This window comes from Anolis carolinensis, chromosome 1, assembly GCF_035594765.1.
Source record: "Anolis carolinensis isolate JA03-04 chromosome 1, rAnoCar3.1.pri, whole genome shotgun sequence".
Classification (NCBI taxonomy): Eukaryota; Metazoa; Chordata; class Lepidosauria; order Squamata; family Dactyloidae; genus Anolis; species Anolis carolinensis.
In genome coordinates, this window is record NC_085841.1 from 347,141,344 (window position 1) to 347,157,723 (window position 16,380).

A 16,380-nucleotide genomic window follows, 5' to 3' on the forward strand; every position below is an offset into this window, starting at 1 on the left:
ACAATTTGAGGCTAACCAGTAATACATGCAATGAATGCAGTGACAGATGAGGATGGTGCAAGAATTTCGGATAGAGAAACCCAAAGAATCTATCCCAGTTGTGTCAGGCATAGGAACAAGCCTATATCAATTCCTGCTCTTCTTGCTCATTACTCTCTCCTTGGATTAAAAAGTCTTACCTTGGGAAAAGCAATAGCAATTGTGAAAAGTTCTAGTGAACCTAGAAAGACTATCAGAAAGACCTTCCCTTCTGATTGGAAATGATGTGTTCAGTGTCTTCATTAACCAGAAATCATACACACACACACACACATACATATACACACACATACACATATACATACACACACATACACACTGCTTTTTCTCTCTTAAAGATAGAGTTGTGTGATCAAGCAAATCGTTTTTCAGAATGCTTGCACAACTCCTTGTTTTGAATATCTAAGATTCTGGTACACTCCTACTCTCAAATTAAAGACACCTAATTAGACAACAGTTATGTTTACACTCATTTGGAAGTTAATTCCATTTAATCTCAATGGAAAACATGCATAAGAAAAGGAAAAGGGTGAATTTTGAAAAAGAATTACAAAGAGGAAAGAAGCATATATGACACTATTTATTTGTCTGAAAGATGTCTCAGCAGTGGAGACTGTAATTTAAAATAAGAACAAAGGTTATATCAGGTGAGGCCATGTAGAACATTACAGATGAGGACAAAGAACTTACAATAGATACAGAAGACGGTGGAAAATTATGCTTGGGGCTGAGGAGGGGCATCACATAGACTTAATGAGAAGCAGTGTCATATTTTTTGCAGCAGACATTTTGATGGAAAAGAAGTGACTATGATGTGATGCAGAAAAATGAGTAAAGACAGTAGTAACAAGACTGGGAAACACAGGAGCATGAAAGAGCTGACAAGACTAGAAGAAGAGACAAATGCACCCTACAGTTTTATGTAAGAATAAGTGACCTGACTTGACAGCATGGTGAATAGGAGATGCAAAGAAGAATAAGGAGTCAGAAGTAATTTTTTGTCAAGTAGATGTAGGTAATCAAAGAAAGGAGAGCATGGGAGGAATGTTAAGATGATCAAACTTTTTAAAAAGCTCTTTCTTTATTATTTTCACAGCAAGCCTAAGGAACCTATGTTCAGTGCAGGTAATTGTTTTGATTTCTCTATTGTTGCATACAAAAATGTTTGGGGAATATTCTAATCTTTTTGTAATCATGGGTGTGAGAGTTTTCAAGAATCTAAGCTTTCTATAGAGATAACTAGTCAACAGAGCTGACAAGTGGTTTCTATATCAAGAATTAGTCTGCTTTATAGCAATTAACAAACAGTGATACAGTTAAACATAGTGATACGCCTTTTAAATATATTGGACTTGTAAGTTTATAGAGCTGCACTTGTATTTTTTAAAATTTTAACTCCTTATTTTAAAGGAATTTACAGGGTCATTAATTATTTTGGGATTTTAGGTGTAAAAAATGAATGAATGACTTGGTACTTGATGTAATTCTATTTGGTAGTGGGAGAAAGGTAGTAGTGGGAGAAGATCATCTTAGTTTATGGTCTCTGAGCTGTTTGAAGGAATGGTGAAAAAGTATATAGTTTTCCCTAAGCAGATTTTTTTGTTACTGATGCGTCTTCATTCTCGGTTAATTCTTCATTCTCAATTTCCCTCGTCATTCTCAGTCAACTGTACAAGGAATGTATTTCTAAAAGATCAATTATGTTGGTCCTTTATCCACCATTATTTTTTTTTAAAGTTCCCATGGGGAGAAGTCTTCATTTTCCCTTTGCAATACAAATATGTAAATTGGCAATTCTGAGTGTCCCAGCAGTACACATCACGTGGGCAATCATCCAACAATTTTGACTTTCATCCTACAATTGAAGTCGTTGGTATGAGATAATTTAGACATAACATCAAATATTATTTTTAAAAATTATGTATAAAATTACCTTCAGGCCATGTGTATTTATGTTTATATGAAACATAAATGAATTTTGTATTTAGATCTCTATGGTATATCATTATATATACACAAATATCTCCAAATCCAAAACTCTTCTGGTCACAAATCCAAAATTCATTTTGGATAAGAGATATTCAACCAGTACTGTGTTTTACAAGGTGTCATGCTTTGCTGAGGGACTCAAAAAAACTCAAGTATTGGAAATATATTTTGAATCTGGCTTGCAAACCTGGTTTTATAAAAATTTCTGAGTGTTACGTATGAACCTTTTTGTTGTTATTTACTGTCTAATCGGTTTGGAATTATGGTGTCCCTATGAATTAGAGTTATTTAAGATGCCTGGTCTTCATCTGGCCTCCTTGAAAGAAAAATATAAATCTTAACTGGAAAGTAACTGCTTGGTATAGTATGCTAGCAGCACCAGTTGTACTTTGGCATCTAAATTAGAGTTAACATGGGCTGTTTTACATGGCGGCTAACCTAGGATAATCCGGTTCGCACATTGTCCATGTTAGTACATACATGGGAATGTTTCATAGTGCTTGTGTGAGCAAACAATGGCATTACCTGAATGGTATGTAAAAGAATATAGCTGGGGTATCCTTAGCACAGGGATTTAGGTGACCCTGACTGTTCTTGAATGCATCTTTATCTAGCACTTCTATCTCTGTCTCTGTAACCACAAGGGAAGCGCCGTGTGACACATTGCAAAGGTAGGTAGGCCTTGCTTCTGAAACCTCATAGCTCTCTAAGCAAGCCTATTAACAGGGCCAAAGGAGTTTGGTCCCTACAAAGGCAACATGTTCCCTATGGTGGAACAGTATTAAACAAGTTCATCTTCTTCTGATCACAGTTTTTCCAGGGCATCTACAGGGTTCTGTGCCTGTAGAATATATTGCTAATGATTTTTTCCTTAGATTTTTTATTTATTTATTTTTGTAGACCTGGTCAAATGAATGGCCATGAAAAACGGAAATGTTAAGAGAGCTATATGGCAACACATGAATGTCTCATTGTGTGCTAATAGTTGCTTGGCAATTTGGCTGACAAGCCCTGTGATAGCTGCTGCTCTACATAGTTTGTTCAGGTAGCCTCTAATGTGTATTTAAAGAAGCATTTTGTTCTAGAATGGTATTGCAGTGCTTGTTCACTTCTTAAATTGTCTCTAGTAGATCATAGACTTAACCTGAGTTGGCAAGAAGCAAATTGCAGTGGCTAACAGATAATTCAATGCTCTTAATACATTGTGTTATTTTCAAATTAGGATTAGTGAATGTACAGTGTTCGGAGTGCTTCTTAATAACTAACCTATAACCATGCTGCTGTAATCTTTGCACAATTAATTTCTTTTATGATTTTTTAGATTAAATAGATTTGTATTTGTTTAGAAAATGATTTATTCCTAATTTCTTTCTCATTCATCTGCTGCAATTTAGTTTTATGTGTTTAAACTTTAATCTGAGAAGTTATTTATAGTTCTATTATTGGAGAACAAATTGTTAAACAAATCACATGTAAATTTAACACTGCAGCCTCTTTTGGAAGTAACCTGAGGGCTTTATTCTAACAGCATGCAGTACTATCTCCTGAGTGCTGGTTGCAAGCTGTTATTACCATGTTATTAGAATACTGCACTCAGGTTCACTAAGGTTGCTTTAATCATTATCCTTTATCCTTGTATTCAGTGACTTCACCTCCTTAAACTGATACCTTTATTGAATTCTGTTATTCTAAAACACTTGTCGTGTGTCATTCTTTCTTTGTCTTTGAATATATGTGTAACGTTTCTGCGTTTCTGTTCAAAGTGATTAGTGCATGCCATTGTTCAGATCAGCCTACCAGAACAGTGTTAAAACACACACACGCACACACACACACACACACACACAGCAGAAGCCATTTATTAATCTGGTTTCACATACCTGATATCAAAAAGTGGCATGGATGGTAATTCTGGATATTGACCTAGAAAAGAACTAATACTGTATATAACATTAGCATATGATTCAGCAAATTATGGGTTCTCCAGAACAGAGTGTACACAAGTCAACATTTTGGTCCTAAGGATGAAAAAATTATGGCCCTCAAAATGTTGTTGGACTGCAATGCCCAACAGCTTTAACAACCACATCTGTTGGTGAGGGGTTTTGGTAGCTGCATTCATTTACCACCTGGAGAGGCACACATTGCCCATTAAATGTTTATGCCAGTGTAATTTGCAGTGCTCTGTGGGAAAGCACCTGCCAAATCCATCTAATGCTTTTACAAAGCTTTATTTGGAGGTAATTTTTAGTATGTGAATTTGGCAATATTTTGAAAGGCAGTTGCCTTTCAGTGCTGGATGCATTTAGTGCATATGTGTTCAATTATAAATGAGTATATGACATTTCTGAAGAACTATAGGTAATAGAGATGAATCTTGAAGTCAGTTCTTGAAATCATATGGATCTTTTAAGAAGTAACACTTGTAAGAGAGAGGGGGGTGGAGAGATACACTCAACCTTTCACATTAACTATAGTTAAAGTAAAGGGACCCCCATGAAAAAAACTAAATATGAATGTAAAAGTACTATTTTTATAAACTGAGAGAACATATCTTTTTAGACATTTCTAGATCTTCCACCACAGCTCTATGAGAATCTCTTGGTCCTCCAGTATAACTCCAAAAAACTTTTTCAAAGCTTCAAAAAAAAAGTTTGTTTTTTTCCATTGTATATAAGGGGCAGCATTTTATTAGGCCATTGTATATAGTAGAATTGAGCATCCACAAATTTCATTATCCATGTGGGGTCTTCACTGTGCTAATTAGGCTAGTAAACTTTTCATGTTTTTAAATATCTCTAACAATTGTATCAAGTGTAAAATACATATTTTCATTTAGATGCAGTTGGTAGTGCTAGGTTTGCTATAACAAATAATATAATAATAAAACTTTATTTGTATCCTGCTTTTCTCCCTAAATGGGATCCAAAGGGGCTCACAACATTTTAAAGACAATACAAGTCACCCATACATATAGCAATAACCTATGAAACCAAATTTATAATAAGGCATAAATAGACATGTTTAAAAACATTTAACAAATACAGTTGTTGCGGAAAACTTGTCAATACAGATAGAATAACATTAATCTCTGCAGCAACTGTTAAACTGTTACCATCTGATAAACCTATAGCATGATACTGGTGTTCAGTGAATTCTGATGAAAGCTGCACTGATCAAAACGATACATTCTGTAACATTATTCATTAAAATAAAGCCATGTTTTAACTTCCGCCTTTAAAACAGTGGCTTTTATTTAATGGTGCTTGAAAATCCTTAATGATACTTTCCTACTGATTTTCTTAATGTTATGACTTCTGCCCTTCCATTTTTTCTATACCCACAATTATTTCATCCAGTAACTCTACTGATGTCATTGACTCCAAAACTGCTTCATTCGGAGGAAAACAAGGCTGGATCCCTTGATCTGCCGATGGAGCTGCAGAAGGCAGGAAGTTCTGACTCTCGAAAGGCCTCACCAGCTGTTCGCAAGATACCTCCTTTGGCATTGCCATTTCCCAAAAGTTCTAGCCAGAATATAATGCCATTTCCTAGATCACCTAGTTTTTTAAGCCCCATGAAGTCCCCAAGTCAGTACTTTCAGATCTGCTATTAAGTTAAAGTTCATCTACCTCGTGTATCTCAGTTATAACAATACCAGCTAGGGTATTTCTGGTGTTAAGCATGCTTACTTAAATCTTGTCAGCATAATTCCAATCTGTAATTCTTTTGTGTATTTCTTTTCTCTGTGTTATCATTTGTTACTCTTTATGTTTCAAAGTCTAGCTATTTTACTTTATTTTGCATGTATATCACCACAGTACGTGTCCTAACATCTTGTCATTATGTTTTCAGTATGTCTTTAATAATATACATAAAATATAAAGTTTATATTTACACTAACATACAATCAGTGGTGACAGTTTCAGATACTAATACCCAGATATGTAAATAACCAATCTAACTAAATAAAAGAATTTTGAGTAGCATTTCTGTGTTAATTGTAATCTTTGGGATCTTTCTTCTGTTGGGTAGAGCTATACTTTCATCCAGAATGTTATACTTTCTCTTTCCAATATGTGGAATTCATTATCACTTGACTGCGTGGGTTATTTTACTTTTCTAAGGAAAACTGAAGCAGAAGGGGACTTTGTGTGTACGTAATTGATTATATGAGGCTTTTGTTGGTGGAAGAAAGCCCATTCCTCCTAATATAATTTTAAGATGTCATTAGGCAAAATACTACTGGGTTGGGTTGGAAGAAGAATGGAATTTGTGACTGTTACTGTGCTTGTAAACCTTTATATTTCTGCCCCTTTTGTAGAGGAAGGATATGTTAAAATGTTTCTACGTGGACGTCCTGTTACCATGTACATGCCCAAAGACCAAGTGGAATCTTACAATCTGGAAGCAAAAGCAGAACTACCGACCAAGAGGCTTAAATTGGAATGGGTGTATCCTTTTTAAAATAGTCTCTAGTTAAACTAACCACTGCTTATTTCTTGTTCTTTTAAAACTATATAATTGGAAGGTTTGTTAAGCAAGAAATATACTTTGGAGAACTAGTACCATTTTACCAATAAAACAACCAAATGAGTATTAATGACATGGAACTTCTGCTCTACATATTTCTATTATTAAGCAGACCCAGGAAGGTTTCAATTAAGTGTGGCCTCAAGGTTTATGTTTCAAACAAGTGAACTATCAGACAATTAAATTAGACACATTGGAGAAATGTAGGGCGCTATGGTTACTAATTATAATGTACTTAAACAAGTTTGCTCTTCTGCTGACATATCAAAGGGTATTTATAGCAGCTCTATAATTTTTAAAAGACATACAATTATTATAAAAAGTATTATGGCTTTTACGCCATTCATTTTGGTTATATTTGTTCAAGTGCGGTCAATACTTGACACATTCCGATTAGAAAGAATAATGCTGGTTTTGCACTTTTATTTGTTTTTAGAGGTTCTTTACTTAAATGTGTGAGTTTCTTTGGCACAGCTCAAATCCATATAGTGCCGGGTTAACTATATCAATGCTGAGAGTTACAGGTGAATAACATAAAGAGGATCATATAATTCCCATTCCCTACTCCAAACACATAAAACTTTAAGCTGCTTTACAAAGCAAAAGGATTTCATTTTTAATAAAAGTTCTGAAACTTTTGAAGTTCACTTCATCTGTATCTCTGTTGGTGATTCATATTCCCACAACCCAACTAATACTTTCATTTCCTATTCTCTATTACCAGTTGTACTTTGAATCATGATTGATCTGTATGGCTAAGCAAGTATCTTGCAGTAGTACAATAGGTCTTATAGCATGCATAAACTGGCCCCAGAAATAACTATTCTTAGCCTACTAAAAGTCAAATGTGCTGAAAGCTGGATCACTTGCATCTATATCTGTAAAGGTAGGTGAGCAATGGAAACATACCTGATTTGAAATAGTCATCCTTTCTTTTTTAGGTGCCTGTATTCTGTTTTCAGTGTTTTGCATTTCGTTTTTATATTCTTTTAGGGTATGTAGGGAAGTGGATCAGTAATACAAACATCTACTTAAATATATTGTCTGACTGTTCTCATAATTGCAGAAAGGGGCGTATTCAAACATTATCTGGTTTTCTGTTGTTCATTGTACAAATTATGAATATGAAAACATAATATGGAAAGCAGCTGTAGAAAGCAACTGCAGTTTAGGCACTAAGCTTTTTGATCGTTTGGATCTTATTTCATGCTGATTAGAGCAAAATATGAGCAGACCTAGGCCAGGTCTTCCTTGCCAACAACAATACAATATCTTGTCAAAGAACATACTATTGCATCATGTTTAGTGGAAGAAAATATATCATAGATAAAATACAATTTTATAGCTTGATTAGCTCCCATTATTTCATTAGATCTACCCAGGATTTGTACTTTGGTAGCAGAATGAGGTTCTGAATAACTGTTTTAAAAATACCCAGTGCATCCCCTCTGCAATCTTGTTTCCATCTGGCTAGCTAACACTAAGATAATGAAAGCAATCATCCAGAACCAGCAATAATGAAATCAATCCTAGTAAAATGAGGCAGAGGGACATATTGGCTGACCTACTGGAGATCTCCTCCAGCCAGATGATACCTTTGTTTGTTTGCAGATTCACTTGAAATACTAGTTTTGTATTCTTTTAGTCTTCCTATGTGGAATCCTCAAATATTTCAAAACAAAAAATTGGTGAATTGTTACATCAGACAGCATGAGGAGGAAGAATAGCAAAGTATATGTTTTGAAAGTACTGAAATGGAGGAATACTCAGCAGTCTTGTAGTTCTGAGAATGGCAACACACACACATTCCTTTTTAGTTAGTCCACAAATATTGGGAAATCTCCAGGCTCTTACGGGAAACTAGAGCCTTTCCAGTTGGCCTATCTGCACACCTGCTAATTTGGGGTGGGAGAAATGGTCCACACCCTATCTTTGATAGTCAATCTGGAGATAGGGCAGCAGACAAAGTCTCTATCCAGGATTTGTTGCAGATGATATCAGTGATTCCTGAGAAATAAACTAGTGAACAACACTCCCAAGAATCTGGAGACCTCTATAATGTGTGAATTGTACAGATCCAAAAGTTTCACATTGAATGTCACTTTAAATTTTTAACAGTTAACGATTTAACAAAGTTTCCAGATATGGCTATAGGGGTCGTGACTGTCGCAGTAATCTCTATCTCCTACCAACGGGTGAAACTGTATATTTCATTGCATCTGTTGTTGTTTTGTACAATGTTGAAGAGCAACTTCAGAGGCATTATACTGGTCACAATGATGATGTGAAGTGGTAAGTTTTAAGATTGATACCTTGGAAACTAGTAGAAAAACAAATGAAATAACGAGCAGTATTTGTATCTTATAACATATTCTGTTTTAAATAAACTGTAAGAGCAATGACATCATAATCATCAATTTTTATTACGGTTGAAAGACCCAGTTTGCTCAGCAGAAAAAGTGCACAGCAACTTCATAAATGATTGTGATTCTAGATGCATATGAACATGGGTAAAAACACTGGAAATATATGCAAGGCAAATTTCAACCTGTGTCTTACACTGGAAGTTGTCTTATCCTGGCTACTTCAGAGAAAAACTTGGTAATAGCCAAGGTCACCTGGGGAAATTGTTTTCCTAATAAAAACTTTACTTGGAATTGGGCTTATCTTCTGGGAAGGTTTCTCAATAGTGTCAATTGACTGATAATGAACAGACCCTGGATTTTGATTTGAATTGTTCAACTTTTTAAATTGATGTTTTAAATTAATGTTTTATTTTGTTTTTAATTGTAAGTGCCTGTAACGGTTGTGTTTCTGGCATCTGATGACTGATGGTTGTGAGGTGGCTCTGAGGAGTCGTCCCGTCCCGTTTCCCCCCCCCCCCCCCGGGCGGGGGTGAGAAGAACAGGATACAAATGTCTGAAATAAATAAATAAATAGTGGGTTAATAATATATGGCTGAGCCTGTTTGTAAAAGCTGTAGGGCAATAAGATGTAATATATACATTCAACATCACGGTTATTATAAGGGCAAAGTCTTGCATTGTATGGGGCTCCTGCATATCTACCTCAAAGCACTTCAGATGGGAACATGTTGCACCTTGCTTTGCAGAATAGGCAGCGATATTTGGCCATAGTCAAGTTCTTAAGATAATTTGCTTCATGAAAAGGTCCAGCATAATATATGCAGCTCACAGAGGGCAATGTCCCACAGTGTTCGTTTGATAGGTTTAAGTGCCATGTCATAACCCAGATGAGATAAGAGGGAGGAAGAGAGGCCAGTGAGGAGGCTTTTTTAGAGTTAAGCTTAAACCAGTTTCTAGTGTAATCATCCTGGGCTAGATGGTAAATCAAACCTGAGCCCATTCTGAAAACCCTGACCTTAATCCAATATGTAAGGGCCCACCACCCAGCTCTTGTTGATAGGCAGATTTCCCCAGTTTCTAATAGCAAGACACAGGATGGCACACGTCTGGGGAACTGGAAGAGGGCTCTCAAGAATTGTGATTGGCGCTGATCTATCTTTGGTGTTGAGCCACCAATCCAGATGCTGATAATGCCAACACAGGGTTTCAGAAGCCGTGACCCAAATACCAGTCATATGTTCCTGTTAAGACCACTTGTCATCCTAGACAGCAGCCCCTGGAAACAGTGGGAAATATCCTTGCTTTTATGGCAACAGGCTTACTAAGTGAAACCTTGGCAATGCTGCATTGAATTACTGGACCTCTTCAGCAGGAATCTGTAGCATTTGGATTTATCAATACTTTAACTTTCACAGTGTAATTCCTCTGTAGAAACAGGATAACAAAAATGCCCCCATTCTTACTTGTTTGGTATATATTCATTATTCATGACATTTATTTGGCTACATAAAAGTTAAACCAAATGGCCCCATTTGATTCAGTTTTTTATTTTTTTTCCTAAACAAATGTTAACCCCTACTACAACATGCTCCATACAATTCGGATAAGTAACTGAACTAAAAAGAACTTCCTTAATAAAATCTAGTAAGGCCTTGGCTAAAATGAGATTTGAACCATCTCATTTTTGACTCTCACCCCATTATCCAGTTTCTATTCTCACTGCCCTCTATGCATGAGTGCAGGAAACAGAATAAAAGTACTATTACGGCTGTACATTTAGTCTTCAACAGTTTACTCTCTTAATGCTATGTTTGCTTTGTGTTGGGAGACACTGTCAGGCATTGGTAAGAATTTGAGATTTGGTATGAAGGATTAATTTTCAAATTCAAATTGTTTTTAGGATAAGAAAATAAATTGTATTTAAACACTGTGGGTTGCAAACTAGTCTATAATGTCAGATAAGGAAGAGTAAAAAAATGTAATGGGCATTTTTCCCCATGTGCATTCCAGCAAAAGCTTCAGTAAATATAGTGTCCAAAATTTGTGAGTTCTTAAAAATGACATTATAGACAGTATCTGAAAATACGTTATATGACAAAGATGTTTTCTTTTTTCTTTGCAGCCTAGCTGTCCATCCTGACAGGATCACCATAGCAACTGGCCAGGTTGCAGGAACATCTAAGGATGGAAAAGTAAGTCAGCCTATTGCTCAGGCTCATGATTTCCTACATAGAAATGTGATGGATTTTTCATGTATTAATGTTGTACTAATAAAGAGCAGTTGTGTTAAAATTTAAATCCATTGAACTATATGTTGTAAAGAACCCAAATGTTAATGACATCTAAGAGTTAAAAATGATAGGATGACAAGTAGTCTTAATGGGAACATATGTATGAGGATAAAGATGCTTCCTGGTCCCAAGTTCTAGTTGCCGCCTAAAATAGTGCAGTTGTTGGATACAGCATAAAAATCTATTTGCTTTACTTACAAATGCAGCTTTGATATGAATGCTTTATAGAGCATAGCCTGCTAGATACATGAGAGTATAAATTTGGGATAGCCTAAGGTTTACTTTTCATTCAGAACTGAGTTTCCATATTTAAATAACAATTTCAGAGTAAAGTAATGTTTTTTCCTGGGGACTTTCCACTTGAGAAACTGTGCATCAAAACCTTTCCCTATATGGTGCTTTTTCATCTTACACCAAGTCTTCTAATGAAATTCTGTTGTCATTAATAAAAAGAACAAGAACAATTTTGGTTATCCCAGCTGATTCTCATGAAGGTTTTACATGACTAAAACTGTGACTGTCTTGTTTACAGATAAATTATGTTCTCTATTATCTTCGTGCAAATATTTTCTCTCAGCCTTTTATCCAGTTAGTTGTTTAAAATTTGTGTTTTCAAAGGCTGCTCTCTAGTGGTTCAAAAATTCACTACAATATACATAGTTCCGCCAAACCCTTTTATCAGTTGCTGTAGAAGGGAACTTCAAATGCATATTGCATGTGAAGTTCATTAATGATAACTTGAAACTTCTGTAGGTCAAAGCTAAGATATCAGTAGTGTAAGATTTTACAGGTCTTTAATATTAAATGTTACCATTTTGCGGAGCTTCTCTTTTATTCCACAGATTTTGACATACTTTTACTACTGTAGAAATGTTTAGCATTAGTTATTATTGCTATAGTGCATAAGAAATAGAAGACTTGAAGGAAACTGTATGTGGCTAACATTGGGGCAGGATGTAAGGGGGCTAAATGCAGTGCACAAGCCCTGCCTATGAATCCTCAATTTTTGTCAAAACATAAGCTGCACTGACATATCTTCTAAAAATATTAATTAGTTAGCCACCTCCCACGCATATAATATAAGCATCGTATGTTTAGAGTATTAGAAGTGTTACATAAGGATAAAGGACACCTTCAGGCAACTGATATTTATACATTCCTATAAGAGCTGTTTGATATTTATTTTCCAGACTAACGTGTATATAAATTAGCACATAGCTGTCAATGAATTTTGTACTTTTTGTACCAGATGAGTAGTGAAAGAAGAGTGACATGTTGTGATAACTCTAACCAAAGAAACTGTTGACTTGTTGTAGTTGCAGTTTACTCGCCACGTGTGATAAACTCAATCGCCTTTTATCCACTAATGTACTAATGATGATTCTGAAAAGGCATAGATTTTCTCACATTCATACACACACCTGTCCAATTACAACATTTTGTTCAATTTCAACAGCAACTGCTGCCCCATGTCCGCATTTGGGACTCTGTTACCTTGAATACGCTACATGTCATTGGGATGGGGTTCTTTGACCGGGCTGTCACTTGCATTGCATTTTCCAAATCAGTAAGTAAACTTCTGATGTGTTGTTGAAGTGCTTCGTATGCTTCTCATTGTGAAGATGTGATTTTTAAAAGAAAAGTAAACAAATTACTGGAAAGCTGCTTGCGTGAAAAAAGGTACTCTTGTACAAGTGGTTCTTGTTTCATTTAGGCTTTTCAGGAGATATTACCAATGAACCGTAGCAAATATTATTGTACTTGATCCTTACAAAGTTCTCAGATCAAAACGAATTAGTTCTGCTTCAGTGAAATCCTACTCTTCACTAAAAAGGTTTCAGCAGAAAAACATGGTCCAGTAGTTCTTAATGTCTTTGTTTGGTACAGATCTGTCTATTGAGATTCATGACCAAGACATTTCCTCATTCTTACCTTTCCTTCTTAACTTCAAGGTCAGACAGACAGTGTTATAGAATCTATGTGTGTTTTCTTCACATGTCTTCCCTGTGTAGATATATAACCCAACTATGATGGTTATGTACAAAACACTGCATACTTAAGAAACAACATCCATGGCACCTTTTCAGCTTATTTCCCAGATCTCCTTTGATCCGGGCAATTCAACCCCAAGCCCAGTTCAGTTCCAAAATAGGAGCTGCACTGGATAAAAACTGCTGGAAGTTGGGAATGTCCTGGGAGGGGCAGGATGATTTTGCTTCTTTCACCCATCCCTTGCACATGTCATTCATAATGAAAATAGATCTTACTTCTACCCTGTGTATCAATCTGTCAACTGCTCAATTCTATTTTGTTTGCCCCATGTCTCTCAACCTTTATTGCTCCCTTCACCTGTTTCAGATTATGACCCTTCAGTTTCAAAACCATAATTGAGGGCAGTGGTATCAAATATCTATGTTGGTGTTTTTCAGTCTGTGGCAGCATGGAAGCAAACCTTTTGTGGAGTTTTCTTGGGACGCTTTCTTCAAAGGGGGTTTACAGTTCTTTCATCTAAGGCTGAGAGACAGTGACTTGTTCCAGGGCATGTAATGGTTTTCAGTGGCCAAGTGGGGATTCAAACACAGGTCTCCTAGATTCTGAGTCCACCACTCAAACCAGTATACCACATACTGATGTAATCAATCATATTTAATTACATATGAGTGTTCAACATTTCATGTCTTATTTCAGAATGGGGGGAGTAACCTTTGTTCAGTGGATGACTCGAATGACCATGTGCTTTCAGTTTGGGATTGGCAGAGAGAAGAAAAGCTTGCAGACGTCAAGGTATTTTGCAATGCCAGTGTTTAAATGAGACATGCAGAGTTTTGTTGTTGTTGTCCTCATTGTTTAAATATCTTGTAAATATTGCTGCACCCCTTCTTCTGCCCCCTCCCCCAATTGAATTGGTACCTTAGAGTATAGAAGAGCAGGACATATTTCCTTTTTTTGATATTTTTCTTTTAAAAGAGAAAAGTACATGTAGGCTGTCAGAGTTTTACATTATTTAGGTCATTTCTTATGTGAAAATGGATAAGTGTTTGTAAGAATAATGTCCTATCCATGTATGAACAGCAGCAATCAAGACACCTGCTAAAGACTGAGTGCCATGAATAGAGACTGAGTAAATCTTGAGTTAGTGAATGTGAATGTGAATGTTATTGTGAAGGTGATGGTGACGATGATGGTGTTGCTGTTGGAGTGGAGCTGAAGAAAGCCTGAAGATAACATTTTGTTTCGCCAGTTGAAAGCTGCTGATAAAAGCCAAGGACTGTTATGTTTGTATATATTTTCATATAAATCTTTCTTTACTAAAAGACAGTTTGTTTTGGGGTTTTCTCCTTGGACGAAGGGTGCAGCTTCCGCAGAAGGGGTTGAATGTTTGGACCCCCAGTTTGATAGCTGCGACAGAGGCAACACCTAGATTTGTGATATAGTTGTCTTGTGAAGAATTCCTTCTTTGGCTCTGGTTGTTCTAGACTTAGGATAAATGGGATCCTGTGGGCAAGTGATCATGCCGCAGAGTTTTTATCCTGCTTCTTTAATTTTTAATTATTTACTGCAGAAATACTGTTTTCTCTTGCTCACTTTATTACCACGAGCTGGCCAGTTGTATTATCATTACAGTTCCCGTACAAATCTCATAAGCTGCCTTGGAATAGCTAATTTGGTTGAGTGGCAGGCAGCCTATTTTGTTGTGATAATAGCCCGCCTGTTAGTGTAAATGTCCTCCCACTTAAAATATTAAGAGACAAGTTGTGCTGCCATCATCTGGACAAAAAGGGAAGGCAGAAAGACGGAAGGAAAGAAAAGTAAAATTATTTAGTTAAGATGGTAGTTGTGGGATCTGAAATTTTGTCTCAGAATACTTTTAGTAGGAATAGTAACAATCGCAATGCACATGATTTTGGAGAAAATTGTATGCAATATATCAGTAATCTTCTCTCTTCCCTAAACTTTGGCAAGTTCGACTCAGTCTCTCAGTATACACTTCCCAGTATTCTGATGTACGATACTGTTGGAAAAGAAACTAAACATATACACAATTGTCATAGATTGCAGGGCAACCTAGTGTTTCAGTTGGTGTGTTTGAATATTCTTATGTATCGATACACAATTTACAGTCAGTCCTTCACTTCTACAGTGGTTCAGGGCACATATCCTCCCCCCACCTCCACCCATCCTGGAAAATGAAAAAACACAATAAAAATTGCTACTTTTGTCAGAAGTTGACCACAGAATCAAACTAGGAGCTAGAGTTTTCTAGAGAAATGTTCTCCCTAGGTCCTTCAGCATGACTCTGTGGTCAACTTTCGTAAAAGAACAATTTAAGCAAATTTACCAATAACCAAATCTGCAAAAGTGAAACCTACAAATGTAGAGAGCCAACTGAATATTTAAACCTTTTGTTTGACACAGTCTACTAATCACAAGATTAATTTATTTTTCTAAGTGGAACTTTTTAGGAGAGCTTGGAAAACTACTGCATAAACAGCAAGTTAAATCATATTAAGGCATGAGATGTCATCCAACCATTTTTTAACAAGTGATTGGCTTATAACTATTCCTTTTAATTTAAATATAAAATTCACTGTGTATTTAATAATGCTTTCAAAGCGTACAGAGTTACTCTTGATACCCTTAAGGGGTTGTCTATGAGCTTTATGCCATTTCTGTGTTTTTGTTTGTTAATAAAAAGTTTTTTTTTCTCCTTCTAGTGCTCTAATGAAGCTGTATTTGCTGCCGATTTTCATCCTACAGATACAAATATAATAGTTACATGTGGAAAATCACATCTTTATTTTTGGACGCTTGAAGGAAATTCTCTCATTAAAAAGCAAGGATTATTTGAGGTAAAGGTTCTGATTTTTTGGAGTTTTATGATAATAATATATGCATTCTAGACAGTTCAGAGCCCAAGACCAGGCTTGTTTGTTTCAATATTTTAGATATTTCTTTCACCCTGTACTGGATATCACTTTGGTATTTGGTGTTTTGGAGTATCTTCAAGCAATGGGCAATGCTGAGGGCACAAGATCAGACCAAAATAAAGGACTGGAAAATGAAGCTCAGTTTTATGTAGCAGCTTTCTGAACTGCAGAGCAAAACTTGGATCTGTGCAATAGCTACCTGGAGTTTAAATGTCAATTTTTTCTTCAAGCACT

The 16,380-nt window shown here is 36.0% G+C and overlaps 1 protein-coding gene across 7 annotated transcripts in view; it reads left to right on the forward strand.

The window, feature by feature from the left end:
* The window catches only part of eml1 (EMAP like 1), a 149,666-nt gene that overhangs the window by 115,668 nt on the left and 17,618 nt on the right, over positions 1-16,380 (forward strand). For 4 of the 7 annotated variants that reach the window (XM_062968461.1, XM_062968463.1, XM_062968468.1 and 1 more), the window contains 7 exons: positions 1,136-1,164; positions 6,353-6,482; positions 8,704-8,853; positions 11,050-11,119; positions 12,675-12,785; positions 13,907-14,002; positions 15,934-16,068. In XM_062968461.1, coding sequence (XP_062824531.1) covers positions 1,136-1,164; positions 6,353-6,482; positions 8,704-8,853; positions 11,050-11,119; positions 12,675-12,785; positions 13,907-14,002; positions 15,934-16,068 — 721 coding nt within the window. Of the gene's footprint in view, positions 1-1,135; positions 1,165-2,672; positions 2,700-6,352; positions 6,483-8,703; positions 8,854-11,049; positions 11,120-12,674; positions 12,786-13,906; positions 14,003-15,933; positions 16,069-16,380 lie in introns of all 7 variants that reach the window. The other 3 variants (XM_062968464.1, XM_062968467.1, XM_062968462.1) reach the window with 1 other exon arrangement.